Source organism: Sardina pilchardus, chromosome 2 (assembly GCF_963854185.1).
Source record: "Sardina pilchardus chromosome 2, fSarPil1.1, whole genome shotgun sequence".
Classification (NCBI taxonomy): Eukaryota; Metazoa; Chordata; class Actinopteri; order Clupeiformes; family Clupeidae; genus Sardina; species Sardina pilchardus.
The window spans coordinates 10663477-10690201 of record NC_084995.1 but is presented as its reverse complement, the minus strand read 5'-3'; the positions used below and the strand labels follow the sequence as shown (position 1 = coordinate 10690201).

At 44.1% G+C, this 26725-nt stretch overlaps 3 protein-coding genes across 4 annotated transcripts; 1 reads left to right on the top strand and 2 right to left on the bottom strand.

The window, feature by feature from the left end:
• Window positions 1–217: 217 nt before the first annotated feature.
• LOC134062551 (phospholipid scramblase family member 5) lies at window positions 218–4862 on the top strand. Its single transcript, XM_062518607.1, has 7 exons — window positions 218–610; window positions 959–1033; window positions 1451–1643; window positions 2578–2689; window positions 3043–3142; window positions 3316–3374; window positions 4563–4862. The coding sequence occupies exons 1-7, from the start codon at window positions 244–246 to the stop codon at window positions 4587–4589; spliced, it is 933 nt and encodes a 310-aa protein (XP_062374591.1). The 5' UTR covers window positions 218–243; the 3' UTR covers window positions 4590–4862.
• Window positions 4863–5035: 173 nt separating this feature from the next.
• eif4e2 (eukaryotic translation initiation factor 4E family member 2) lies at window positions 5036–10129 on the bottom strand. Its single transcript, XM_062518616.1, has 8 exons — window positions 9992–10129; window positions 9175–9286; window positions 8883–9017; window positions 8233–8337; window positions 7505–7657; window positions 6970–7106; window positions 6556–6632; window positions 5036–6401 (listed from the first exon to the last, which is right to left on the bottom strand). Exons 1-7 carry the CDS (start codon window positions 10009–10011, stop codon window positions 6584–6586), a joined length of 711 nt encoding a protein of 236 aa, XP_062374600.1. The 5' UTR covers window positions 10012–10129; the 3' UTR covers window positions 5036–6401; window positions 6556–6583.
• A 1078-nt stretch (window positions 10130–11207) lies between these two features.
• On the bottom strand, window positions 11208–22071 carry capn10 (calpain 10). Of its 2 annotated transcripts, none has more exons than XM_062518595.1 (13): window positions 21987–22071; window positions 21366–21546; window positions 21024–21155; window positions 18941–19137; window positions 18190–18461; window positions 16942–17083; window positions 16538–16701; window positions 14602–14882; window positions 14136–14338; window positions 12994–13240; window positions 12570–12757; window positions 12147–12192; window positions 11208–11978 (listed from the first exon to the last, which is right to left on the bottom strand). In XM_062518595.1, exons 2-13 carry the CDS (start codon window positions 21498–21500, stop codon window positions 11949–11951), a joined length of 2037 nt encoding a protein of 678 aa, XP_062374579.1. In that variant the 5' UTR covers window positions 21501–21546; window positions 21987–22071; the 3' UTR covers window positions 11208–11948. The 2 variants fall into 2 exon arrangements, with proteins under 2 accessions (XP_062374579.1, XP_062374569.1); XM_062518585.1 differs by having other exon boundaries at window positions 21835–22050.
• Window positions 22072–26725: the final 4654 nt, after the last annotated feature.

Below are 26725 nucleotides of genomic sequence, written 5' to 3'. Positions count from 1 at the left end.
CAGGGAGAGATGGAACACGTAATGGAGCCAAGGGGTCAGGAGAACCACAGCTCTACTACTCCTTAGCAGAAGACCATTTCACTGAACACTTAAAAATATGAAAAGATATATTTGCTAATGATCGCTATTTTATTGGTTGTTAGTGTTTCACTAACTCACTCACTTACTCACTCACTCACTCTCTCCCTGTGTAACAGTGATGATGCTGCAGTCTCTTCCTGAAGTCTGAAGCTGTAGTAGACAATGTCAGCCGTCACCGACCAACCCCACCCGTTCGGGGGGCTGGAGAGAGAGAAGCACATCCGCATGGTGTACCAGGCCTTCCACAGATGCTGGGGAGGCCGTGCTAATCTGCAGGGCTCCACCACCTCTCTCTGCCCAGAGATGGGAGCCCTCCCTGGGCCAGCGCAGCCCGAGAGCCACGCGGTGGTGCTCCACCACGGAGAGCAGGGCCCCAGCGGGGTGGCCGGGCCCAGAGCGGGGGCGTCGGGTGTGGAGATGGACGTCCTGGAGAGGAGGGACTGCTGGCAGGAGCCAGGGACAGCCAGGGGTCTCACTGCTCTCAGAGCGGTCAGGCAACTGCACATCACAACCAAACCAGAAGCAAGAGGTGAGGCCATCTCTGATACTACTGGACAGACACAGCTGAAGTGGAGGGGCCGGGATATTTTGAACACTGTGGGTTGAGCTCCATAAACAATATTATTGGTTTATTGCTAGACAGACAGTTCACCCCTTTAGGGATAGTAGTAATTGTTTTATTTCATCTGTTGCTGTTATGTTGCAGAAATATTGGTTTAATTTAAGCTGTTACTGATTACCTGAATTAATATCAGTACAGTGGAACTGGAGGGATAGAAATTTTGATTTCATTTGATCTGTCACTGCTTGGGATTTAGCGTCCATTCTCAGCGAAGGAATTTTAGTGCCCACTCCTGACAGAGTCAATGTTTACCAGGTCCACAGTGTGTCCCGCGAAGAATCTACAATATTGCCAATGACAACAAAGATCAAGTCTTTGTGGTAGTTGAAGGTAAAAAAGCTGTTTTTAATTAATTCTTAGATGCACACACACACACACACACACACACACACACAGACTGTACACACACAGACACACACACACACACACACACACACACACACACACACACACACACACACACAGACACACACAAACACACACATACACACACACACACACACACACACACACACACACACACACACACACACACACACACACACACACATACACACACATACACACACAGAGAGACACAAACACAAACAATATTACAATTTTAAAATGCCCTATTTTACCTTGTCAAATGTAGGAGCCTATTCTATAAATATGAATGGATATTTCATGCGGTATTCATTGCACTGTAACGCTGTGGAATGATGATGCCTCTCCCTCTCTCTCTCTCTCTCTCTCTCTGTCCCTCAGAGAGCTCGTGTGTGTGTCTGCAGTGCTGTGGTCCTGCTCGCTCCTGCTCCCTGCAGGGCTTTGACCGGCTGGCCCAGCAGGCCTTCCACTTTGAGCGGCCACTGCGGGCCGACACGTGCTGCCTGGGCTGCTGCCTGATGGAAATGAGGGCCTACTCGGCCGAGAGGCAGCTCATCGGGACCGTGCACCAGAGGTACTGTAGGCCGCTCTCCACTGACCACGGGTCAGATAGAGGAGAGTGAACAAAGCGTTCCCCTCCTCAAGGACACGGTGTGTGGACATGATAACAGGAAAAGTCACATACAGTATCCCATCCCAGCTCTGATAGGCCTCTTTGTATGTGTGTGTGTGTGTGTATATGTGTGTGTGTTTTTGTATGTATTTGTGCAGAAAAGGGCAATCATGCGTTGCTGGACCGTATGTGTATGCCATGTACAGTATGCAGTACAGTACAGCACAGCACAGAGCAGTGTTTGTGTCTGTTTAGACGGGGACATTTAAGGTCTCCAGGCCTCCGCTCTCCTCTCCTCTCCTCTCCTCCCCTCCTCCTCTTGTTACGTCAGGCTGTCCATGCCAGTGATTCTCCTTTTAAAACACTCGTTATGGGCCAGGCAACACTCCTCCTTTTCTTCTGGTGCCAACTATGTGGAGGGGTCAGATAAGGTCCCCTTTGTGTTGTGATGGTGCTGTGATGGGTGGCAGACCGTTTCCTCGGAATTAAATCAGCCGGCTGGCCACTGGGGGCCGTAATTAAATGCCCGGGGTGACATGTTGACAGAATCACGAATGCCACCACAAGTGACCGGTTAATTAGATTCCATTAAGAAGCATGCTGATCTCTGCTGTCGCTACAGCCAATATGACATTTATTTCAGGGGTTTTGGTACAGAAGTACAGAAAGGCACATACAGTAATTGCTATTTAGTAAATATCCAACAAACGTTTAACATGCTTTACTTACAGTAATTCCCAACTACATGCTAATTATCTATTAACTACTATGACCTAAACTTCACAGTAAACCTAACCTTACCTATTAATCTACAGTATATTTCCCATTTTCAAAAGATTCCGTGGTTGTTCACGAGTGAACTAAAGTCTGAGCCCTCTCTGTTGTCTCCCGTCAGGTGGAGCATGTTCACGCCGTACTTTGAGGTGTGTGATTCGGACGGAAGTCTGGCCGTGAGGATCCAGGGCCCCTGCTGCCCCCTGCGCTGCCTCTCCAACCAGGAGTTTCAGGTGCGGGCTCGTCTCTGGTCACTACCTCTGGTCACTCTCATCTCACGCAGGCCTTGCACTATACGCAGGCCTACACTTGTGTGTTAGCAAATGTTTTTCCACCAAATGTCAGAGAGGATGGATGATCAGATATGATGGATAAAGGTGTGTCCAGTGAACTGCTCTCATGAGCTGATTGTGTGAGGACTCTCTGTCTGTTATTAGTGCAGTTGTGCAGAGATGATTCTGATCATTCTGCTCTGTGTAAAAGTGAAAATACCGTTTTCACACTGGAAAAATGAATGTTGATTTACTCTTACAACACACACACACACACACACACACACACACACACACACACTGTGTTGCTTCAGGTGGTTTCCACACTTGGCGAGACGATAGGCAGCATATGGAAGAAATGGCCTGGCTTTAATGAAGAGTGTAACATGGACCATGAATATTTCGGACTTGTTGGTGAGTTGGTCATGCCCACGTGCTGCCCGAGGCTCATTCACCACACTCACCCACAGTTGGCACCACTTCCTCATTCTGAGTGTCCTGTTTCCACCATGTAACCATGGTCATTGCTGACTACGCTGTGTAGATGTGTGGCCAGTGTCTCATGTCGTCCACCCCTCTCCTCACAGTCCCACAGGAGATGGCTCTGAACACCAAAGTGCTCCTGCTAGCTGCCACCTTCCTGCTAGTAAGTGAACACTTCACACCCCTTGCCATCGGAATGCACTATTTGTTTTTTCCATTGCTTATGCAAGAACTTGAAAACGGCTCATTTTGTCAAAACGAATTCACACAACCACACACCCAAGTAGCAGAGCCCCAGACCTTTTGCAAAATTAATTCAAAACTATTAGTAGTCAAACTATACAGTATTTACAACAACCCTATTTTGTCACCATATAACACGAGTCACTGATCTGATTTTCTATGAACCAGTTACACTATTGTGTAACTGTGTACTCACATCATTTGATGTTTTTCTAACAGTATAGTGAAAGTCTGATTTAAAATGATAATAATTTACAGAGGCAATATTAGAATATCAGAGGAGCATATTGATATGCAACTGCACCTAATTTCTGTACTCACCTTTTTGCCTACTGTTGCCTTTACAGAGCTTAGTGGCGATTGGATGGTTTACAGTTGAGTACTAAAGTGTTTTTACACCTGATCCGTTGTTTGATCAACTGGTTCATTGAAAGACAGGCAAAGAAAATAGCAAAGAAGAACCATTAAGTGTCTTCAGTAGAGGAGAGTGACCATGTAGATATAGTTGTGCAGATCTGGGCTAATGTTTTGCTCCTTGACCTTTTTTTATAAGGTTTTTTAACTGTGTAATAGGCATACTTTATTTAGAACCATGTGTAGCTGTAATGCACTGACAACACAAAAACTATAGGTTGGATTGGTAGAGAGCACACATCCTGGTGACACATTATACCCTACCCAGTGAAATGGTACAGTCCTGTGAAGGACCATATTATATCAGGTTATATACAGTATCAATCATGTCATTAGCCACCCAGCCTGTTCACTGTGCCAGTTGTGTTTCATATGTAAAACACCAGGTCTCCCAGAACAGGGGAAATGATGTTGATGCCACACGTTGGTTATTTTATTGTTTTTTTTTTTTTTTTTTTTTAAGTATATTTTTTGGCCTTTTTGCCTTTAATGTTATAGTACAGTGAAGAGTAGACAGGAAACAAGTGGGAGAGAGAGATGGGGTGGGATCGGGACATGACCGCAGGCCAGATTCGAACCTGGGTCCCCGTGGGCACTCGGACCCGTATATGGTACGAGCGCTGTAGCCTGCTGCGCCACAGCACCCCCTATTGTTTTTTTTTTTAAGTTATTTTAATCCTGTCTTTCTCTCTAGAATTACATGTTCTTTGAGATGAGCTGAAGAAACTGGACGAGTCTCAGTACGAGTTACTGGAGATCTACATCAGATGTGGAATATGATGATGCTAATACAACACCAGCTCCAGGTTATGTCTGAAGCAATATGCAATGGATCAGGGTTTATAATGGCATTGGTTTAACTGTGGATATTACTGTGCATAGTCATTTATAAAGCTGTATCAATGTCAGTGTTGTTCTAGCTGTTCCTTCTATATAAGTCTGTTACAATGTATGTTAAGATGTTGAGCAAAATACCGCTGATGCTACTTTATTCACAAACCTTTAATAGACACGTTCATTAAAAATGAGTGAATATGCCTTTGAGTATTTCTTTGGTCTTTCCTTAGTGCCTTGGATAGGACAACCTACGGTACGTGTCCTGTTACCCTCAGGAAGTGTGAAAAATTTTACTAAAACATGAGAACACGACACAAGTGACCAACGTGGTTAGCAGCGGATGCATATTTAACATTTATTGCTATAATCAATTGTAATCAAACAATGCCTTTGTTTTTTTTTCCGTTTGTTTGTTTTAAACATAACCACCATTTCCAGCACCATCTTCTGAAGTCCAGGCAGTATGTACGTATATGGGTACGTAAAGACACATGAGGTCCCCCAGGCCCCCTCTCTGCTCAGTCAAGTGTTTAGAGTCCAAAAGTGTTCTAAGGTTAAGACAAGGGTTCACAGCTGATCCCACGACCGTGCATGAGGCCTTCAGAACCGAGTGAATGCCAGAGCAGCCAATCGCCATTCAGCTCTGAGGAGGCCATCACTGACATCTCCTTTGCACGTGACCAATTAGCACCCTGCATTCGATGAGCTGTCGCTGACATCTCCATCGCATCCGACCAATCATCGTTCTGCATTTGGGTAGCTGTCATTCAACATCTCCTCGACATTAAGGAACTGGGAGATTTTGTCTGTTTTTTTTGTTTTTGTTATCTTTCTTTAAAAAAAAAAAATCACACACAAAATCTCTTTGGGGGCCGAGAAGAGAGAGAAGGACGGTAGGCTTCGAGGCCAGGCACAGTGCTACAGGCAGCATGGCGGTCCATCCTACAGAGGCCGTCACCGACACACACACACACACACACACAGACGCACACGTACACACACACAACCCTACATGGGCCTCACCCTTTTTTTTTTCAACGCTCAACCTTTGGATTCCAAAAATGTCAGATCAAAGGGAAGGAATCAAGAATGATTCCCCAAAAATGTACATCTTCCAAAATAACGTTTTAGAAATATAACATTTTTCCCCACGACAGCTCTAGTTCAAACAACTTAAAACACTACAGTTAAAATACTGCACTTTAGTAAAACTGTATACCTGCAACCCTGTTTTTTCTCTTTATGCCAAATCCATACAGCTTCAGCTGCTCAATGAAAAGTTGTCAGAATTCATAGACCGTAGACTTTTTAAAATCTTGGAGCATCGGCTCCGGTACATCACTTGGTTGGTTGGTTGGTTGGTTGGTTGGTTGGTTAAATGTTGAGTAGACTGTCAACAGCCTTCTTCTCTAGATCACAGCGACAGTGTTAAGTTTGTCATTATGAGAGTGCCCCCTGGTGGTTGTCTGTAGGGACTGCATGCATCAGGAGCATGAGATTCCCGATCCTCTCTAGTTTCCATTCAACACATTGCTTCCCTGTTGAGGTCCTGGTTCCATTCTTGGTTAATGTGGGTTTACTGGTCATCTCTGTTTTGTTTGTATGTTGTGTTTTAAGACAGGAACCTCTCGTCCAACAGCCAGCTATCATCCCTGGCGACCACTGCTCTTCGTCCAAAAAAGAAAATAGAAGAAATCTGTTTTGAGAGACAGAGAGAGAGAGGGATTCTTAGGCAATAATCTGTGCAATACATCCACAACAAAACATAGAATCGATTAAATATGGATTAGATTAAAAAAAGAAAAAAAAAAACAAGATGGAAAAGATCTAATGTTCTGTTCAGGTCATACCCTTGGCATAGACTTGCTGAAGAAGAGCTTAGCGTCCCCCGCTGGCATTCACCAGGCCGTGGAAGTCTTCCCAAGCCCTGCCAAAGACACACCAAGATCAGTCCACACACCCAGCCAAAGCTACACAGATACATACGTTCTGTGATTCTACACACAAATGCTTGATGGGTGAAGTCAGCCACCAGTCTTAACAAAGCACAATACAGTTCAGCAGGGTTTCAATATATTATGCAGATAGATATTGCTTCATATTACTCATCCTAACGGTAACTCTAACAATAACTACACCCTTTAACAATAAAGACTTTGAAGTACTCATTTCTTAATGTGGTAAGTGTAATAGTCCATAAAACCATTTTAAATCCAACTGTAATGGGTCTGCTGGTGTGTGAGGCTGTGTGTGCAAACTCTTACTTGATGCTGTCTGTGTGCATCTTGTACTCCATGATGGTGTTGGGGGGCAGGTTGAGAACTCGGCGTAGCGTGTCTCTGATGCGTGCGGTGGTGGCCTGGTCACTGGCCGTCTTGTTCCATATGGATATGATATCCTCCTAGACACATCCACCCCACACATCAGTCAAAAGCTGACCAATCAAGAACAGGACCTTGTAGAAGCAGTGAAATCATGTTTTGTTGATTTATGGGTTTATCATTGGCATAAATAATGAGGGCTTAAGGAGGAATGTAAATAGCATTCCTTGAGATAAAGAGTTGGCAGCTACCAGCTACAGACCTACACTGCACTGAGTCTTACTCTTCAGTTAATGGTGCAGCACATTATAAGAAAAAGGGACAGAACAGAACACTAGAAGGATATTGCACAGAGCGGATCGAAATAAAGAGACTGTTGGGACTGTGATTCACTCTACACATCTCAAAAAGCCCAAATGCCTGTCCAGCGGTAGCAGTGGTGTGGTGGTGTTGCTGGGGTGACGGGGGGGTGGGGCACCTGGAAGCGCACGGACACCACGGCTCCGCAGATCTCCTCCCCCACCATGAACTGCTCCCCCAGCATGGCCAGGATGAGGTTCTCCCAGCAGCGCGACGCCAGCCCCTTACGCAGACGGATGATCCACTTGCCCCCCATCTTATTGGCGTCGTCCTGCGGGACAGCGACCAACACGCACACATCAACTCTGTCCAGTTAAGGGTCAACGGCAACGCACACTAGTCCCTTTTCATACAAGCGTCAATTTATGTCAATATAACAACACAGTCAACGCATTAGGGCATTTTTAAAAAGCCAGTCCAGCCATAGAAACCCTTCACTTGTTCCTACTTATAACAATGTAGTAGCATGTACCACAACACTTGGACTAGAGCTATGGATAGTTCAATAGCAGGAAAAGCCAAACATTAACAAGATGGCAACCACTACTGATGGACAAGACAAGAGACAATGCTGCCATACTGAAATTCAGAGGAGGTTAAAATACCGATAGGCAGTCTGCTGTCTGTTACATTTACAAAGTGAGTAAGGAAGCTCTCCTAAATTTACACATTGTCATTCTTATACATACATACACACACACACATTTTACAACAATTAAGTCAAACAATCAGCTACTAAAGTAATTCTAAGTATAGAGAGGAAAACCCTGTATTATCTTTGTTTTACAGAGCAATACTTTAAACTGGCGCTATGATAAAAAGATAATTAAAAAAGCACACACAAACCTCCCACATGGGTTTGATGCCCTCCTTGAACAGGTGGAAATCACTGTGGCCAGTCAGATCACCTGGTCTGATCATGTGACTGTAAAATCGCCAGAACTGCTCCACCTGTAAACATAAAGGCATGTAAACAGTTTTCCCTTCCTGTCTGTCTCCTCATTAATCACAATTAATTCATCAGTATTATGTTGTAAATGGTAATATTGTGCCCAATTCTGGCTGATCTGATCTGGCCAATGAATTTGAAAAGTGTAGCCTACATCCTTTGTAATGTACTGATTCCAAACTCAACGTACATGAAAACTACATTGGAATTTAGATGTTAAGACTACTGTATGTTTGTGCCAGAAGTCTTTCGAACTCATACTATAGGCCTAATGATCTTTTTTTAAATCTAAAATGGTCTGCTGTTAGACACATTTGAATTCAGGCACAGTGCCTGATAACTTTAAATCTTTAGTAGCTTGACATGGTTGTGACCTTTCTGCATGGTTGGGATTCCACACTTGTCTCACAGCAGCCAGATGTTCCTTTGGCCTCTCCTCAGCTGAATGCCATAGGCCAACAGCTCGGCGGCACGGTAGAACCTGCGGTCCTAAACCTGTATTGAGTGCACTACTGTGAGTATGGGTGTGTCATGTGAATGTTCTCACCGAGGCAAAACTGCCAATCTGTTTGATGTTCTGTTCGTAGCTCTGAGAGCTAGCGGGCCGTCCTGGAGTGCGACGGGAGTACCAGAAGGTGTAGTTATACTGCAGAGGGTGTTCCCCTGCCCCCGGAATCACTGCCTGCAAACACAGACACAGAGCTATTGCTGACACCTGGCGACACACCTCACCCACTTGTAACACACCTGCACCAACTTGTAACACTGTCAGTAAATAGTAAGGTAGACATGACCGATACCCACAGAGTTGCATGAATACATTCAAACCTCAGACATACTTTTCTCTTGGCAGAGTTTGGGTCCTTCTCCTCTTCTTCACTTTTTTCCTTTTCACAGTCTTTCGGTGAGACGTTGTCTTGGTCATGGTCGCCACTGTCATCATCTTTCAGACTGCAAGGAAGGAACAATTAGACTCGCCACTACCGTATGAGGAACGCCGGCTTGTCGTATGGCATATAATGTCGAACACATCACCCTTGACAAAACTAGATAGGTAGGTGACCTGGTAAGTTTATCTGGTTGACGTTTATTAACTTTTGCCAAGGCTTTGACTGGACTGGAGGGGCAACTAGCTAGCAACTAACTTTTGAACTGGGGGCGGCTGTGCATCTCATTTCAGTCACTTCTCTTGCATAGCTCTTCAGAAATTCTACACGAGTTATTTTCATCTGAAGTATTTCGTTTTTCAAAGAAATGCGCGTAACGCGACAAGGGTGTTTAAGGGATTTATCGAGCCGGTTTCTAGCGCACCTGCCCCTGCCTCTCACATACTTGCAACCCGAGGATCCAGCGCGGGCCTAGAGGCCGTACCCGTTTCCGTGCTTTCGATTTCAACAATCGACTCAGCCCCTAAACAAAAATACAACTGTCGGTCGGCACATGTAAATTACGTGGATGAAAACATACAGAAAGGTAGCCAGTATGACAGCCGTAGATGAGTGAGTGACCTCGGCTTCCATGCTTGGGAGTCTATCAGACACACCTCTTTCTTCATGGTCTCAGTAGTGAAAGAATAATTGCACGCTGCCGATTTTGCATGTACACACGTGGACCCCACAGTTCTCTAAACATGCAAAGTTCTATTTGGATACTCACGCGTCAAATTTGTTGTTCATTATTTTCTAGGTGGGCGTCTGTCTTCGGGAGTCCGACTACAGCCCCGCAAATTCCGCAGAAGCGCAGCGGACGACGTGCACAAGTGCTGACGGATACGCGCATCGTGCTGCGTCGACGTGCACGTTGTGCATATGGTTTACAAATTCATGATATCTGTCGCCTCATATTACAAAGAGTTCTGTGGTTCATTCGGTTTACATCTGGAACGTCTCCAGACATCCAGTTTTCGTGGCTATTTTGTTCAATATTTCTAGTTACCACACGAATCTTTGTTACCCTACTCTAACTAAGTTATTAACTCAATATGAAATTGTTTAACACTTTTAATACATTCTTAACTAGAGGCTTTTATTATGTATGTATTACCAATTTATTTGTTTAGACTCAACACATTTTCAAGTAAAACATAGTCTACACTGTTAAAAAAAAAAAAAGAAAAACTCTTGAAGACCACTCTTCCAAGAAGAATTCCTCTTCTGTCCTCACACAACAATACACACTTACCACGCTCTTCCGTCTACTTGTTATACCATACTTCACTATAGCCTATACTCAGTACTAGTTTTGGCAGATGCAGTGGTCATTCCTACCTGTAGTCTCCTCTGCACTGTACTCTATTGCTGGAGCTGCAGTTCTGTACCTTAAATGTTAAGTGTAATCTGATGTTGCCACTGTAGCTCTGTACCTTAAATGTTAAGTGTAATCTGATGTTGCCACTGTAGCTCTGTAGCTCATCAAAATGCATGTTAATAGCTGAGATGTTATGCTGTTGCTGTAAGTCACTTTGGACAAATGCATCCACCAAATTAACACAATTGAAATAAATGTAAATACAGACAAATCTTTTGGACATAATTTACTTGTTTACACTTCACTGTACTTTAGCTTTCCAAGAAACAAGCAAACAAAATTTTACCACTTAATCAACAGACGTTCTCTTTCACTCTCCATCAAACACGCGCACTCGCACACACACACACACACACACACGCTGCTCAGGCCATCGTGCGTTCATCCCTCCATGGGCCACGGCCTGTCACCCCCAGGACATGAGGCAGCCATGCATGCCTCTTCTGCGGTCGCTGCGTGCTGAGCCAAAAACCAGGGCGGCTACTTCCAAAGGGGACTCTGCAACCCCCTCCTTGCCCATCACCCCCAGCCCTTCCCCCTACCCCCCCCCCCCCCCCCCATCCCATCCTAGGCTACCTCACTGCCCTCTGAGCTTGCCCCAACTCCCATCTAACCCCCAGCCCCCACTTCAGAGCTTCAAGCGGCGGGCTGCTGCTCACCGCAGCCCCTACTCGGTTGATGGCTGGCGCTGGGTTTGGCCCTGCACAGGTTAGGGGCGTAGAGATAGAGGACCTAGAGGGCAGCGGTGGGGGCAAAAAGGGCATAATAAAGGGCATGTCGGGGAAGGTGGAGAGCTGGGGTGGCACAGGCACGAGTTCAAAGAGGCATGCTGACTGACTTACAGAGGCACTGTCCTATTCTGTCGCACTGTATCACCGAGTCCACACTCCTGTATACCTTGTACATTTGGTAAATAAAGTGATTCTGGTGGCTGCTGGGTGATGAAGGGGTGTAGCCAGCTGGTGAGCTCCGCATCCCACCCCCCCCCCCCCCCTCTAAAACTCCCCGCGCGCTCCCCTCCATGAGAGACATCTTTGTTCGTGAGTGGCGGACGAGCGCCTGTTTGTTTACACCGCGGAGTCGTGTCGTCTCCCATTAGCAAGCGGCCAGCGGACGCGCTGTGATGTGCTAATCGGCTACTGGAGGACTGCTGGAGCGTATGGGGGCGCGGGGGTCCGGGGGAGCCCGGTGGAGGGGGAGGAGGGGGGGAGGAGAGGAGGAAGGGGAAGTGGCGGCCCACTTTCATCTGCGTCCAGAAAGAGAGAGGATCCACGTCAGAACCGCCGGTAGTGGAGAGGATCGGCAGCTAGCAGCGCATCAGAGAGATGTAAGAGACCTGCCGCGAGAGAGAGAGCGAGAGAGATAGAGAGAGAGGGGGAAAAAGTGGTGGAGTAGGGGGCAAAGAAGAAGAAAGATAAATATTATAATCAATAGGGATAAAAAGCAACAGATGGAAGACCTACCAGACTATACCCAGACCATTACCATTTAGAGTAGGACTCACCTCCTGTATGGCTGATCCCAGGCTTTCCTGGCTCTGTACCACTTTTCTGAGTGGAGTACAAATAAAAAAAACAAGACACATTACTTTGTTAATTGATTACATAATTATATTAGTTTGCAGTAGAATTTATCAACATAATAGCAACAAGAGAAGATGAGATGGGAGTTGGAACCTGTTCACTCAGAGAATGATCTTAATAATAAGGGGCATTACAGGCAGAAATGGGTGGGTGAACTTGTACAGTAGGCTCCATAAAACGCTTCCTGTCCTGAATCTGGCTCCAATTTCCTCTAATCGCCGCTTTCAGTTTTCAACCAAATTTGCCTTCATTTCCATAGAAAGACAAACGCATGAGTCCATGTGTCCAGGCCTGCTACTGCCACTGTGAGGGGACAGGCCTGCTCATTGTGTGCGGGGACCCACCTGTGTATTCTGCGGTTCAGGGTGAGGGTGAAGTGACCTCCACAGTCGGGCTGGTAGGTGGAGGGGATGATGGTGTAGGCGCCGGTTCTCAAGCTGCAGGCCAGACTCACTTCCTGGGAGTAGCAGTGAGGCACGCAGCTGGCCACCGGCTCCTGAGCCAAAGACACGCCTGCTCCACCGTCAAGGACCTTAAACACAGGATTCATGGTCAGAGTATTGATGTGCAATTGGGCATAGAGATGTATTGCACATAATCCTATATTATCCTGTATATATCCTATATTCGTCTGAGGGAAATATTTATGTAAATGCCTGACACATAAGACTGGGAAATAGCATCAGAAAGCATTTATAGTATAAATTCAGTCCAAGATGGACTAGATGGCGCTCTGAAGGGAGCAGCAGAAGAGCCGCCTCTGGTCACCTTATAAATGTGGAAGCCGATGGCCTGGCAGGCTGACTCAGGGCAGTTCTGGAACAGAGTGACCCTGACGTTGGATCCGCCCGGGTCATAGGTCACGGTGAGAGGGAATCGGGGGTTCTGCCCGTGAGACGGAAAGTTCCGGCTGCCCCCCGCAGACGAGCCGGGCGTCCAGGAGCCACAGCAGCTGCTGGTCTCCCACTCCCCCTCCGAGCTGGACGGCACAACGGCCTCCCTCACCCTCACTGCACTGCAGGGGCACAGTCACAGTACACCGGTCAGTCAGGCAGAGAGACCACTACAAACATACCGTCATTTCCCAACTATTAGCCGCGGCTTACACATTGAATTTGCTACATTTCTTCAGTTATGAGGTTCATACATGGGGGCAGTTAATATAGTGTTAATATGGTTTTGTTTCTTTAAACTGGCATAAAACCCTGTCCTGCGGTTTATACACAGGAAATTACTGTATATCTGGGCACAACTTCTTATTCATGAAATACTTCACCGTCACCACGCCAGGAACAAACTACAGCCAGGCAGACAGTGTGCATTTTTTGTTCAGCCAAATCTGATACAGTAACTTATACACGCTACATGTTTCAATCAGACAATTGATGTGCTCACACTGTATGCTTGTCTGCTCACACTGCAAGATTGCAATGAACAAGACATTCTGACATGCCAGAAATCCACTCAGATCAGACCGAAGCTGAAACGTTGATTATTACATTTTCTGATCGGGCGTTGAGAACCTGCTCAGACTACACAACAAATCACTTTGGACCAATACAAAAGTTTTTTGCGTCCAATTGATTTGAGGTTATTTTAGACACCTAACTTGCACTGCCTGCTTGGCATAAGGAAACCAAACTCTTCTTTCATGGGTTTCTAACTTTCTAATGTTGTATTATTGAAGTTTCTAAACATAATATGTTATGTACACATTGTTAATTTGTCAATATGTACATATTGTTCATATTCATTGTTCATATCATAGTACAATATCTATTTTGTTAATGTTTTCTTTGTACCTTTTAAATATTACTATTATTCATTGGTCAAATGTGCATGCATGTCTTCCTATGCAACAGTTGAGTAACATTGGGCTCATAGACTGCCGTGTGAGCCGGGTCACTTGCCTGAGGGTGCTGGGGCTGGAGGAGTAGACCCTGAGCAGGAAGCTCGCCTGCGCCCCCTGCTGGAAGGTGCTGGGAATGAGCAGGTGGAAGCCAGAACTGAGCTGAGCCTGGAGCGTCACCTCGCGCTCGTACGCATGTGAGTGTGTGCTCGCACACGGGGCGCGGTTTAGCGTCCGCGACAGTTTAAAGTGCTTCTTCTCTATCTGGGGATCAGACACACATCCAGGTACACAAACACACCACACACACACACACACAACCCAATGATTTTGTTTGTCTTTCTTGTTCATTTCAGACCTTACTGCTGTTTTATCTAACATGTTACTTCAAGCATCCCAGAGTGCACCAAATATCAGATATATCAGATGTAACAGTGTTGTAGTCTGATTTCACTATTAACGATTACATCTACATGCTCCTTCAACAAAGATGTGCTCTTTGCAGATGTGTTCTCCTCTCCTCCTACCTTCCACATGTGGAGCCCGATGGCGTGCTGGTGCCTGCGCTCCTGACCTCTGGCCCCGCGCGGCGAGGCGCCCCCGTGCGTGGTCCCGTCGCGGCCGGCGGGCAGCGCGGTCCGCTCCTCTGGGTCGTGCTGCATCAGACACAGCAGCACCTCCGCAGGCTCGCCCAGCCTCAGCCAGAACTTTGGGTTGGTGGCGTAGCCGCTGCTGTTGCGACAGCCGCCCGCCGACTGACCCCTCAGCCAGCGGCCCCGCGCCTGCTGCGTGTGGGACAGGACCGCTCCTGCGGGAGCACAGCGGACACTCGTCACATGATGCTCTGGGTGGACGTGGGCTAGCGGTGAACTGGTAACTGGACTTCTACAGTAAGTGTACGGTCTTAAACGTGTGGGTTCCTTACCCGGAGCTATCTCCAAAGGACCAAGGAGTGTGCAATCAGTTCTGTGTAGAATGTGTGAATATATTTCCCAATCCAGTACTGTATATTAACCATAAGGGATGTAGAGATGTACTCTATATGCTATTGTGCACCAGACAGAAATGTCTTCCTAATATACCATCACAATGTATGAGTGTTTTTCTTTTTTAAATAACAATACCTTCTGAAGTAGTGTTGTCTTAGCCTGGCAAGCCAAACTATACAGAAATGTATAGTCTGGAGTCGGACCATTCACAGAGCTGAAGCCTATGGGTGGGGTGAACCGATGTCTTTCAAACTGCCTCTGCACGTAATAGGCCAGCACTTGTGACCAATCGTAGCCGGTCGGCAAAACGGCACATACATCCTTCTTTAAATGAATGACTTGAGTGCTTCTTTCTGCTCAACCTTCAAAGAAAAGCCCAAGTCTAACTCTTCAAAAGCCTAAACGAGCGCGCTTCGTTAGCCTCACCCATCTTTCATTTTTCTCTATGGTTGTTCAACACGGTCTCACACCCAACTCGTCGAATGAAGACGCATGGTCAAGCCCCCTGGCGTCAATATCGGAAGCCGAAGGTGCCCCCGCGCGTTCATATGCAACGCGAACGGCTGCCATAGCTCTGTCGTCACTGTGCTAAGGCGGGCTCAAGGACTCGGTACACAGATTGTTCTGATTGGACCGACTGACCCGGTGTCGGACACAGGATTGGCCTTAAAGGGATAGTTCGGATTTTAAGACACGAAGTTGTATGGGTTCCCTGTCAGCAACGTAGTGCATCAGCACTGACTTACCCCCGACAGCGTCCTGTGAGCCGAGATCCAGCCGGTTTTTGATCGTTTTTGATGCCGGACTATTTTCTTCAGCAAGTTTCTGGGGTCACGAAAGTAAAGTGTTTTTCTTCTCAAAACCATATGCGTTCAACAGAGTGATATATTTGCACCACAAAAACGTTGTCCAGCTGTCAGTAGCACGCAGTGATAGGAATCGCGAAAAATAAGTAAGTGATTACGAGGTTTGAATTTTTCCTGGACAACGTTTTTGTGGTGCAAATATATCACTCTGTTGAACGCATATGGTTTTGAGAAGAAAAACATTTTACTTTCGTGACCCCAGAAACTTGCCGGACTACTTTCTTCAGCATCAAAAACGATCTAAAACCGGCTGGATCTCGGCTCACAGGACGCTGTCGGGGGTAAGTCAGTGCTGATGCACTACGTTGCTGACAGGGAACCCATACAACTTCGTGTCTTAAAATCCGAACTATCCCTTTAACGGTGCGACCCTAGACCATCCCAAATATTTTTTGCCGCTAGGGTGCGTCTAGATTTCTAGGCTAGTGTTGTCTGTGACTTATATGGAAAATGTATAATAACTTTGTAAGAAAGACACTCATTTTTCTTCTCATCACAATTAATAAATTCATCACACAACTAAAGAATTTCTATGAATCACCCTTTTAGTCATTCACACTGTGACATTAGACTGATACATTTTAAAGCAAAGTCAGTGATGTCAGTACCAGTATAGATGCTTTGTAGATGTCCATCAATGATTGGATAGCCCACCGTGACCTCATCAAATTCCTTCAGGAACTCTTCCATGTTGACCCAGAATTCCCCTTGTTGAGTGCGGCTGAGGAGGTCCAGGGTGCAGTCTGGCTCCAGGGTTTTCCAGCCAGTACCACTACAGCAACACAGAGCAAATGTTTCTGATAAGGTTCTGATAAAGGCATGTCTCTAGTATGGGTAAATGATATAATAGAGAGACAGATAGACAGATAGATAGATAGATAGATAGATAGATAGATACTTTATTGATCCCCAAGGGGAAATTCAAGATATACATCTATGGGTAAATGTCTATGATGGGTTTATATGTAATGGAGTTTTGTCCCTGTTTGGGTCAGTCATGTCAGTCACTCACTTCTCTGCCCAGGCCCCACTCCAGCACCGTCTCCCCCATGGGTTCCTGATTCTGAGTAAACATTCTGTTTCCCCGGCAACAGTCTGCACGTCTGTCCACTCCAGCACACTCATGGCATGGTACTGCCACTGGTCACTGCCACCTGCATGACAACAAAATGCGGAAGGACAGAAACCTTTCTTATCACGGCAGCAAAACAAAACCAACAAGGGGAAATACACATACACAGAGTCTTGGCAAAACACAACAAAGCTCTTCCTATGAGGAATTTCCCAGCGGAGGTGACGTATTACTTCCACAAGGGAAACTCACTTCTACATTTCCAAACTTCCTGTTGGGATGAATGGGCCCATTATCCAACCGTCTTTTTCTCAATGGCCACACGAGTGGAGCACAGCACTCACCACAACAGCCGCAAGTTCAAAGTATTGCCTTATGTGCTGTGTTTATAGCCCAGCTCTGCTATAAGCAAGCACGAAAGCTGAATTCCTCCTCCTTTACGGATCAAACATTTATTTGATCTCTTTAGCCTCAAAATGATCTTAAATTTGCCAACGGTGCTATGTGAATATCATCCATATAGCTACTTTTGCAGTGTTAAGGTCACTTGCCTTTAGAATACTATCATTCTTCAGTGGAACACACACCAGAGGCGAAATGTGTGCAGCATGCTCAGATTACTTGGGTTCCATTCAGTACAACAGTCGTGTTGATTTTGATTTAGCTCTATTTTTGTCTGCGTCACTCAATAACATCCATTGTTTATGGAACGCTAGTCAGCTGAAGATTTCAGTGCCAGCGTGGGGGGCGCAATGTGTGTGACATAATGTGTGTAACATAATGTGTGACTTGACTACTACTCTACAGCGGATTCTGTCTGTTTGTCTCTCTCACTCACTCTCTCACTCTCTCACTCTCTCTCTCTCACTCTCTCACTCTCTCACTCTCTCACTCTCACTCTCTCACTCTCACTCACTCACTCACTCTCTCACTCACTCACTCTCTCACTCTCTCACTCTCTCACTCTCTCACTCTCTCACTCTCTCACTCTCACTCTCTCACTCTCACTCTCACTCTCACTCTCTCACTCTCTCACTCTCTCACTCTCACTCTCTCACTCTCTCACTCTCTCACTCTCTCACTCTCACTCTCACTCACTCACTCACTCACTCACTCACTCACTCTCTCACTCTCTCACTCTCTCACTCTCTCACTCTCTCACTCTCTCACTCTCACTCTCTCTCTCACCTCCTGTGTCGTTGTGTAAGGAGCAGCTGATGGCGCAGCCCTCCTTCACCACCTGAGGCAGCTTCAGCTCCTTTCTCCTCCTGGCAGGAGGCGCGTCTCCTCTGTCCTCTCTCTCCTCCTCCTCCTTCTCCTGCTGCTGCTGCTGCTGCTGCTGCTGTTGCTCGGCCCCTGTGAAGGGTCGGAGGCTCCAACGCTCTGCCACGCCTCCGCTCAGGTCCACCAGCGCCTCACACACCTGGCCCGCCCACAGGGCCTCGTAGGAGCCGTGCAGCCTGGACACAACACGGGAATATCAGTGGTGACGGAGGAGAATGTAGGGGGAGGTTTGTGGGCGGTGTAAGCTTCTCTGTTTGTTTGCAAGCCTGTGTAGAGCTACGATACTGTTTGTTTGCAAGCCTGTGTAGAGCTACAATTGTATCGTCGTAATATGGGTTTTTTTTCTTTTCATGGGGACACCTCACAACCATACCTGGTTAACCTGATGATGACCACATGATAAACACTTGCTGTAGAATAATACAGCTGAAGATGAGGTCACTACATGCCCCTCCTCCCGACTTTATCTATCGATGTTCAAACTACTCACTGCAGACAATATTGTGGCATCCCATCAATTAAATACAGTCCTCTTTAAGCAAACTTACATGCACTGATTTCCCAAACTAAACAGGACGAGGGCTGCTGAGACTGCAGGTCTCTGAGATTAAAACTGAGATTGACTGCTGAAACCCACTATAAAGCAAACACTCACTTGGCATAGGCCTTCTCCAGCAGTGCCACCCAGAAGGCGCTGGGACACAGGCACTGGGAGAAGCAGAGCTTGTTGTCGATGCAGGGCAGGCGGTCGTCCACCTGGACCTCCACCCACGCACCTCTCTGCCAGAAGTGCAGCAGGAAGCGGCCCGAGTAGCCCTGCTCCCCCCACTGCGGCTGGCCTTCTGGCAGCACCTGAGGGCAGGACAGGACATGGACCCAGGATTACGCCACTACTAACACAATACCTGCCCACCTCCGAGATGACCCATGAACCTAAAGAATTCGGTAACACTTTATATTAGCACACACATATTCACCAGTAATTAGCTGCTTACTAACATGTATATTAGTAGCATACTAGCCATTTGTTAGTCATTATAAGTCACTAATTAATACCTTATTCAGCAAGACCTTATTCTACTCTTACTAGACCCTTAATTAAGAATTCCCCCTATGTAAGCTCCTAATTACCCCTTATTCATAGTTATTAAATAAGTTGCTGCATATGAATTATGACCTAAATATGCATGGCTCAGTATGGGGCTTGTAAGGTGGTAGTACCACAAGAACAGTTATTCGCACCGAATAGTACTTATCAAAGATGGTCTATTCAAATGGAACTAGACACTAAACCACCAGTGCTAATAGTGTACAAATAACTAATAATTAAGTCTTTGTAATGCCAAATATGTTCCCTATTCTAAAGTTGTGTCTTTGTTCACATTTAATTCACAATTCATTTGGCACTATTAACCCCCATGTGTTCCCTAAACTAAAGTTGCCTCCTATTCACACTTATTAACTGTATTACTACACATAGTAGGCTACACAAGAAGCAGACAGCTAAGTTAGCACAAATACAAAATATATAATGAATACGAGATAGCGAGAAAGGCGAACCTGGATATATTTGTATGCTAACTTTCTTGGCTCCTGAGTACTCAAAAGTCTCAAACTCAAAACTATTTTTTTAAGTGTGAAGGGTCACATAAATAAGACTTCCGGTGTGAATAAGTTGTGGGTTTGCTATTTGGTCTACTGTATGTTGTATCAAATTCTCTGTTCTTTTCCTTACGGACAGCATCTTATTCTTCCCTACTGACCTCAAACAGCAGAGCTAAGGATTGAATCACACCAGATTTCTCCTTTAGTATGAGGCAGTATACATACATGGGGGTTAATAGTGCCAAATTATTTGTGAATTAATAGTGAACAAAGATCCAACTTTAGAATAGGGAACATATTTGGCATTACAAAGACTTAATTATTAGTTGTTTGTACACTATTAGCACATGTGGTTTAGTGTCTAGTTCAGTTTGAATAGACCATCTTTGATAAGTATTATTAGGGGTGAATAACTGTTCTTGTTGTACTACCACCTTACAAGCCCCATACTGAGCCATGTATATTTAAGTCATAATTCATATGCAACAACTTATTTCATAACTATGAATAAGGGGTAATTAGGAGCTTACATAGGGGAAATTCTTAATTAAGGGTCTAGTAAGGGTAGAATAAGGTCTTGCTGAATAAGGTATTAATTAGTGACTTATAATGACTAACAAATGGCTAGTATGCTACTAATATACATGTTAGTAAGCAGCTAATTACTGGTGAATATGTGTGTGCTAATATAAAGTGTTACCAAGAATTCTTGCAGATGTCGAGTCATCTGCATTGCAATGCAAACATGTTTTCAATAAGACTGCAAATGCCTGACACACTTTTACTCACTGCATGAATGAAACTCTTTCCTTCAATATAAACATATCTGACTTTTTTTTTTCAGTTTCCCCTAACTTTATTCACATCAGTTCTGATGAACAAATCCAAGCATGTGATTTCCAAGCACACATTCTCATGGTGCTGCCTCTTCAAATTATAAAACAGAGATGGCAAGTTTTTCTAGCCTATAAACGATTAGTTGTTCTTAAACCACATGACATGGACACACTATTCCTCATATCTCTCATTCACTATCAACAATTGAACTGTCAACATCAGTGAATAGTCGGTGAAATATAGCCTGAGTACATGGATGCGACTTGAGTTATTTCAGTATTTTTTTTTAGAATTACCTGGTCCATCAAGTCCTTGTTCTTCAACAGCATAGTGCAGGCACACAACAACCAGCAATCTCCCAGAATGCCTTGCTTGGCATGAGCCTTGGGTGGGTCGAGGGGGAAAAGCCGAGGAGACTGACAAATGTCCTAAAAACATAATAATGTCTCAAAAAACTACAAGACATACCGAGGATTTACTTTCACAGACACATCTATAAATAACTTTATTATATATTATTTAGGCTATTATTAAAACATCATCAATTTAAATTGACTTAGCTTATAATTCCTCCCATCATATCCGTAGCTGATACTCACTTTATATGCCTGAGGCTATTATTAATATTCCTCTCATACCTGGGGTCGGAGCCAAGTGATGTCTCCTTGCAGCACAGAGATGGGTGTGACATCTGATGAGCACAGGGAGGACGCTTCCGAGGGGAAATCAGGGTCCTCAAACAAGCAGGCAATCTCATCTTGGGGCTCCTCCATAACAACAGAGCGGCGGAAGTTTCAGCAGCTTTGATGATAGCTTTTGCTGTGGACACACGAGAACACAACTTCATGTCTACCCTCACTTATCTATTTTCATACAGCGCAATTCATTTATTGCAAACAAACAGTCCGACGACATGAACACAAGACTGCTGGATGAGCTGGACCAAAGTGCTGACGGACGCGACGACAGCGTTATCATTTCGCAATACCATGAAACAATGAAATATTACTGAGGGTCGGCATAACAAAACGACCTTTTGGCGGAAAATACGGTCATTCACCAAAACAAAAACTCGAACCATCATGCATCAATGTAAATTCAACAAACCATCGTGTTACTGAGTCACTTCCATGGCATTTTGATTTGAGCGAACTTAAACGAGCTCGTTACAAATCGCTGCATTGACAGTCGAGAGCATGGCTTCAGGTCGTAAAGAGGTGTTTATATAGCTAAAGTAGTAAACTCTTACAATCACATACACTGTTATCATGTCAACATTTGCATGGGAAACTGCATAGCTTTCACTAACTGTCACTGCTCGGACAGTAGCATATCCGACTGTGCACCCGCCCCACTTCCGGTCCGGAAAGAAGGCACGGTGAGACGGTGACGAATGAATTCTGTCATAGAATGAAAGTCAAAGTAGGAAATCTGATGCATAACATCACTACAAAACCAAACCCCGTAGCCTAATTATATCAACCCTTATAAGTGCCTGACTTTGACCTTGAACAGCTTTTTATTAAGATTAAGTAGTTTTTAAATTAATACCTGGCATGAAAAATGGCATTTTAAAGGTTTAGTCACTGATTTCACGTGATTTCAAGCCCTTTTTTTTTGTCACATTCCGCAATCATGATCCTGTGGATCGAGGTTCAATGCGATAGCCCTGAAGGAAGGGAGCTATGGTAATGGTGTAGCCTATTTTGTTCTGTCCTTGGTTAAAATATTATGTAGGCCTATCGCTGACTGCATCTGTATTATGGTAAAACCTGGAGCCTGTTAAGGGCCAGTTCATTTAAAATGAAATAGTTTTGGTATGTTTTCAGGAAAGTATGTTTGAGTACATTTTAAGTTTATGTAGTGTAGCCTATGCTCGAATCTGCTATATAGTGGGGTACGAATTGTCATGAAATAATGGTCCCGTAGGATTTTTTTTCTAAATTTGATTTTTTCGTTTTATTTGCTTTATTTGGGGTCCTACTGTTGAAAAATGACGGGGTGCAAATTTTCTGACCCCGTTTTGCCCTTCCTCTGGGGGGCGCTTTCTCACCTTGGCCAGATACTGACTGCAATCATACATCTACTAATAATGATCACATTTTCACAATCTTGGTGTCAATTTAGGGGTTATTGAGGATGCTGAGTCCATTTATGACAGTTTCATTGTGATCAGAAGTTGTTATGACTCATTTTTACATAACATTGCAGTAATAAAGGCAAATCCAATGGGGCAACGTCGCCAAACAGTAAGTGAGCTCATATCTTGGGAACGCTTTGATGTATGTTAACGAAACTTGGTCACATGACAACTGACCCCCTCCCAAGGGTACACAACAAATTTGGTGTAATTTGGCCACTAGGGGGCGCTATAATTAGCGAACCTGCGTTTAGGGGTTACAGCATATCATGACGTTGGTTAGAAAAATTCCAATGGGTAGTCATACTCTTCATACTCATATTGATGATCATTGCAAATTTTACCCACTCATTATAAACAATTGCCCATTTTGGATTTTCCTGAAAGAGAAACTAGATCATCAGCAGTCACAACTTTGTTTGGCCCCCTCATTGCTGCTTACCAATTTTTGTCAAAGATAACTATTTCAACACAAGATATGTCTTTTAATTCTGTCTGATGACACAAAGATGAGAATCACATTGCTAAGATACAGACAGAAGATACAAGAAGACAAAATTATCAAATGATGCCATTCGTAATGGATCCCTTTTAACCCTATGAGCCCTATTGACCAAGTGCGTCAAAAAACACTCCCACTCTTCTCTGTTACATTGCTCCGCAATTATTAGTTGCAGCGAGATGAAGCCTTCATAATACGAAAGAGCAGAACTGGGGCTTTCCAACGAGACTAAACACTTGTCATTAAATTAAATCAAAGTATATCATATTTATAGTCTTTACTGCTCTCTGCGTTCACCCGCACATCCATTACTCTCGCTTGAATTACTCACGAACCCGGGATCGCACAGACATGCACGCATATCAGATGATGAGAAACAGAGAGGAGAAACAGAGCTTTCCATTGATACCAAATACATCCTTCTGTGTTATAAAAATAGACAAAGTGACAAACAAATAATAATGTCATATAGCTTAGGCTACCATTACTCTCGTTTGATTTACTCTTGAACCAAAGATCAGAAAGCTATGGCACACATGTCAGATGAAAGAGGAGACACAGAGCTATCCACAGATACCATACAACCTTCTAGGTCATGAAAGAGACGAAGTGACAGCAAAATAATAACTTCATTTAGCTCCACTTACCTCATGTTTTTGTGTATTTTTTGTGGCATAATAGCTTAAGTTCATAATCCAACATTATCATGTGTTTCTCTATGGCAAGGCACATTCATAATCCAGTTTTGAGATCCTAGCAAATTCCTGTATGGTATCCAATTCATTTGCATCCAAATTTGTTTGACAAATAAACACTTTTTTGCCTTTACTTTGTTCATTGCGATGCAGTAAAAAGTTATTACCGTAATTTCCAGACTATTAGCCGCAGCTTGATTTTGCAAAACTTTTACCGCTATGAGGTTAATACAGGGGGGGGGGCAGTTAATATGGTGTTAATATGGTTTTGTTTCTTTTAACTTGCATAAAACACTGTCCTGTGGCTTATACACAATGCGGCTTATATGCGGGAAATTACTGTATAGAGAATCATCATGTGTGCACGTAATGTGTGCCACGCAAACAAGTCAGGTTAGATCAGCTCGTGTCACAAATATGGAGCACAAAAAGTGTCAAAAAATCATTTCTCATCACTAAATCAAAATTGCCATTTATTTCTGTAAGGCACACACCACATACAGTATTTCTGTAAATTGCTCAGCTCCAAAGTATCCCTCCACCATGGTTCTTGTATTATGTAGCATGTGTGAATGGCACTTACAATGACCAGGATAAATGCTTCTAACTAAAGGTAGTGGAAATGCCCTTAAAACAGCCTAGGGCTCATAGGGTTTCTCCTATCCTTTGGATTTGAAGAACCACCTTATTTAGAGAGCTAGAATTTTACATGTGATTTTTCCTCTCATCTCTCGGTTTAGATTTTCTTGCTCCAAATTTCAAATTGAAATCGAGACTTTCATATAACACACAGTCTTCAGTTTACTGATAGTGAAACATTTCTGGGGTATTTTGTGTCATACTGCTTGTCACACTTTACAAGAAAAAGATAATTTTCTCATTTCATCCGATATTGATTTTCATACATTTTTACATAACGATTTTTAGCTGCCATCCATTACAAATGGCATCATTTGATAATTTTGTCTTCTTGTATCTTCTGTCTGTATCTTAGCAATGTGATTCTCAGCTTTGTGTCATTAGACAGAATTAAAAGACATATCTTGTGTTGAAATAGTTATCTTTGACAAAAATTGGCAAGCAGCAATGAGGGGGCCAAACAAAGTTGTGACTGCTGATGATCTAGTTTCTCTTTCAGGAAAATCCAAAATGGGCAATTGTTTATAATGAGTGGGTAAAATTTGCAATGATCATCAATATGAGTATGAAGAGTATGACTAGCCATTGGATTTTTTTTGCTAACCCAACATCATCATGATCTACTGTAACCTCTAAATGCAGGTTTGCTAATTATAGCGCCCCCCATTGGCCAAATTACACCAAATTTGTTGTGTGCCCTTGGGAGGGGGTCAGCTGTCATGTGACCAAGTTTCGTTAACATACATTAAAGCGTTCCCAAGATATGAGCTCACTTATTGTTTGGCGACTTTGCCCCATTGGATTTGCCTTTATTACTGCAATGTTATGTAAAAATGAGTCATAACAACTTCTGATCACAATGAAACTGTCATAAATGGACTCAGCATCCTCAACAACCCCTAAATTGACACCAAGATTGTGAAAATGTGATCATTATTAGTAGATGTATGATTGCAGTCAGTATCCTGGCCAAGGTGAGAAAGCGCCCCCCAGAGGAAGGGCAAAACGGGGTCAGAAAATTTGCACCCCGTCATTTTTCAACAGTAGGACCCCAAATAAAGCAAATAAAACGAAAAAATCAATTTTAGCAAAAAAATCGAATTACAATTCGTACCCCACTAATAGGCCTATCTACATTTTATGGGGATTTACTGGCCCTACTTGCAACTGATCAAACCATTCTTGACTCTCCACAAGAAGTGCTGGTCTTATTAGAATATCAGTTGATTTATTTATGTCAGCAATTCCATTCAAAAAGTGAAACTTGTGTATATTCATTCATTGCATACAGACTGATATATTTCAAATGTTTATTTATTACCTCCGCCAAGGAGGTTATGTTTTCATTGGGGACCTGTCTGTTTGTTTGTTTGTTTGTTTGTCTATCTGTCTGTTAGCAAGATAACTAAAAAAGGAATGGATGGATTTCAACGAAATTTTCAGGGAAGGTCAGACATGATCCAAGGAAGAAACTATTACATTTTGGTAGTGATCCGGGACTCCGGAGCCGTTCATGTGTTTCGCTTAGTGCTGTAATAGCATGGTATGGCCACGTGGTGGCGATCGGAATAGTTTAGGTTCAAATGTATGACAACCTAGGGAGAACAATACAGGCGGAGGTCTGCGTTCTCTGAGTTTTTCTAGTTTTAATTTTGATAGTATTGACAGACAACTAATGAAAATCCCAAATGAAGATATTACTTAAGTGATATTTTACTACCAACACAAAAAACGTTTTTGAAATGTTGGCCAACTGAAAAGTATGAGCGTGGAAAGTATGAGCATGTACAGCACTCAATACTTAGTTGGGGCTCCTTTGGCCTGAATTAGGCTACTGCAGCAATGCGGCGTGGCATGGAGTCGATCAGTCTGTGGCACTGCTCAGGTGAGAGTCCAGGTTGCTCTGATAGTGGCCTTCAGCTCTTCTGCATTGTTGTGTCTGGTGTATCACTTTTTTTTTCACAATACCGGTTAAGGTCAGGCGAGTTTGCTGGCCAAGGACAGAGATACCACTGTCCTTCA

Bases quoted from the DNA above. Each gene is read 5' to 3' on its own strand.
- LOC134062551 (XM_062518607.1), top strand. From the start codon at position 244: ATGTCAGCCGTCACCGACCAACCCCACCCGTTCGGGGGGCTGGAGAGA. The intron at 611-958 runs GTGAGGCCATCT...AATGTTTACCAG, and splicing joins AACCAAACCAGAAGCAAGAG to GTCCACAGTGTGTCCCGCGA. The intron at 1,034-1,450 runs GTAAAAAAGCTG...TCTGTCCCTCAG, and splicing joins AGTCTTTGTGGTAGTTGAAG to AGAGCTCGTGTGTGTGTCTG.
- eif4e2 (XM_062518616.1), bottom strand. From the start codon at position 10,011: ATGAACAACAAATTTGACGC. The intron at 9,287-9,991 runs GTGAGTATCCAA...CCTTCCTTGCAG, and splicing joins ATGAACAACAAATTTGACGC to TCTGAAAGATGATGACAGTG. The intron at 6,633-6,969 runs GTAAGAGTTTGC...TGTCTTTGGCAG, and splicing joins ATGCACACAGACAGCATCAA to GGCTTGGGAAGACTTCCACG.
- capn10 (XM_062518595.1), bottom strand. From the start codon at position 21,500: ATGGAGGAGCCCCAAGATGAGATTGCCTGCTTGTTTGAGGACCCTGAT. The intron at 17,084-18,189 runs GTGAGAGAGAGA...GTTGTCATGCAG, and splicing joins CTTACACAACGACACAGGAG to GTGGCAGTGACCAGTGGCAG. The intron at 11,979-12,146 runs GTGAGTCCTACT...CTCTCGCGGCAG, and splicing joins TGGGATCAGCCATACAGGAG to GTCTCTTACATCTCTCTGAT.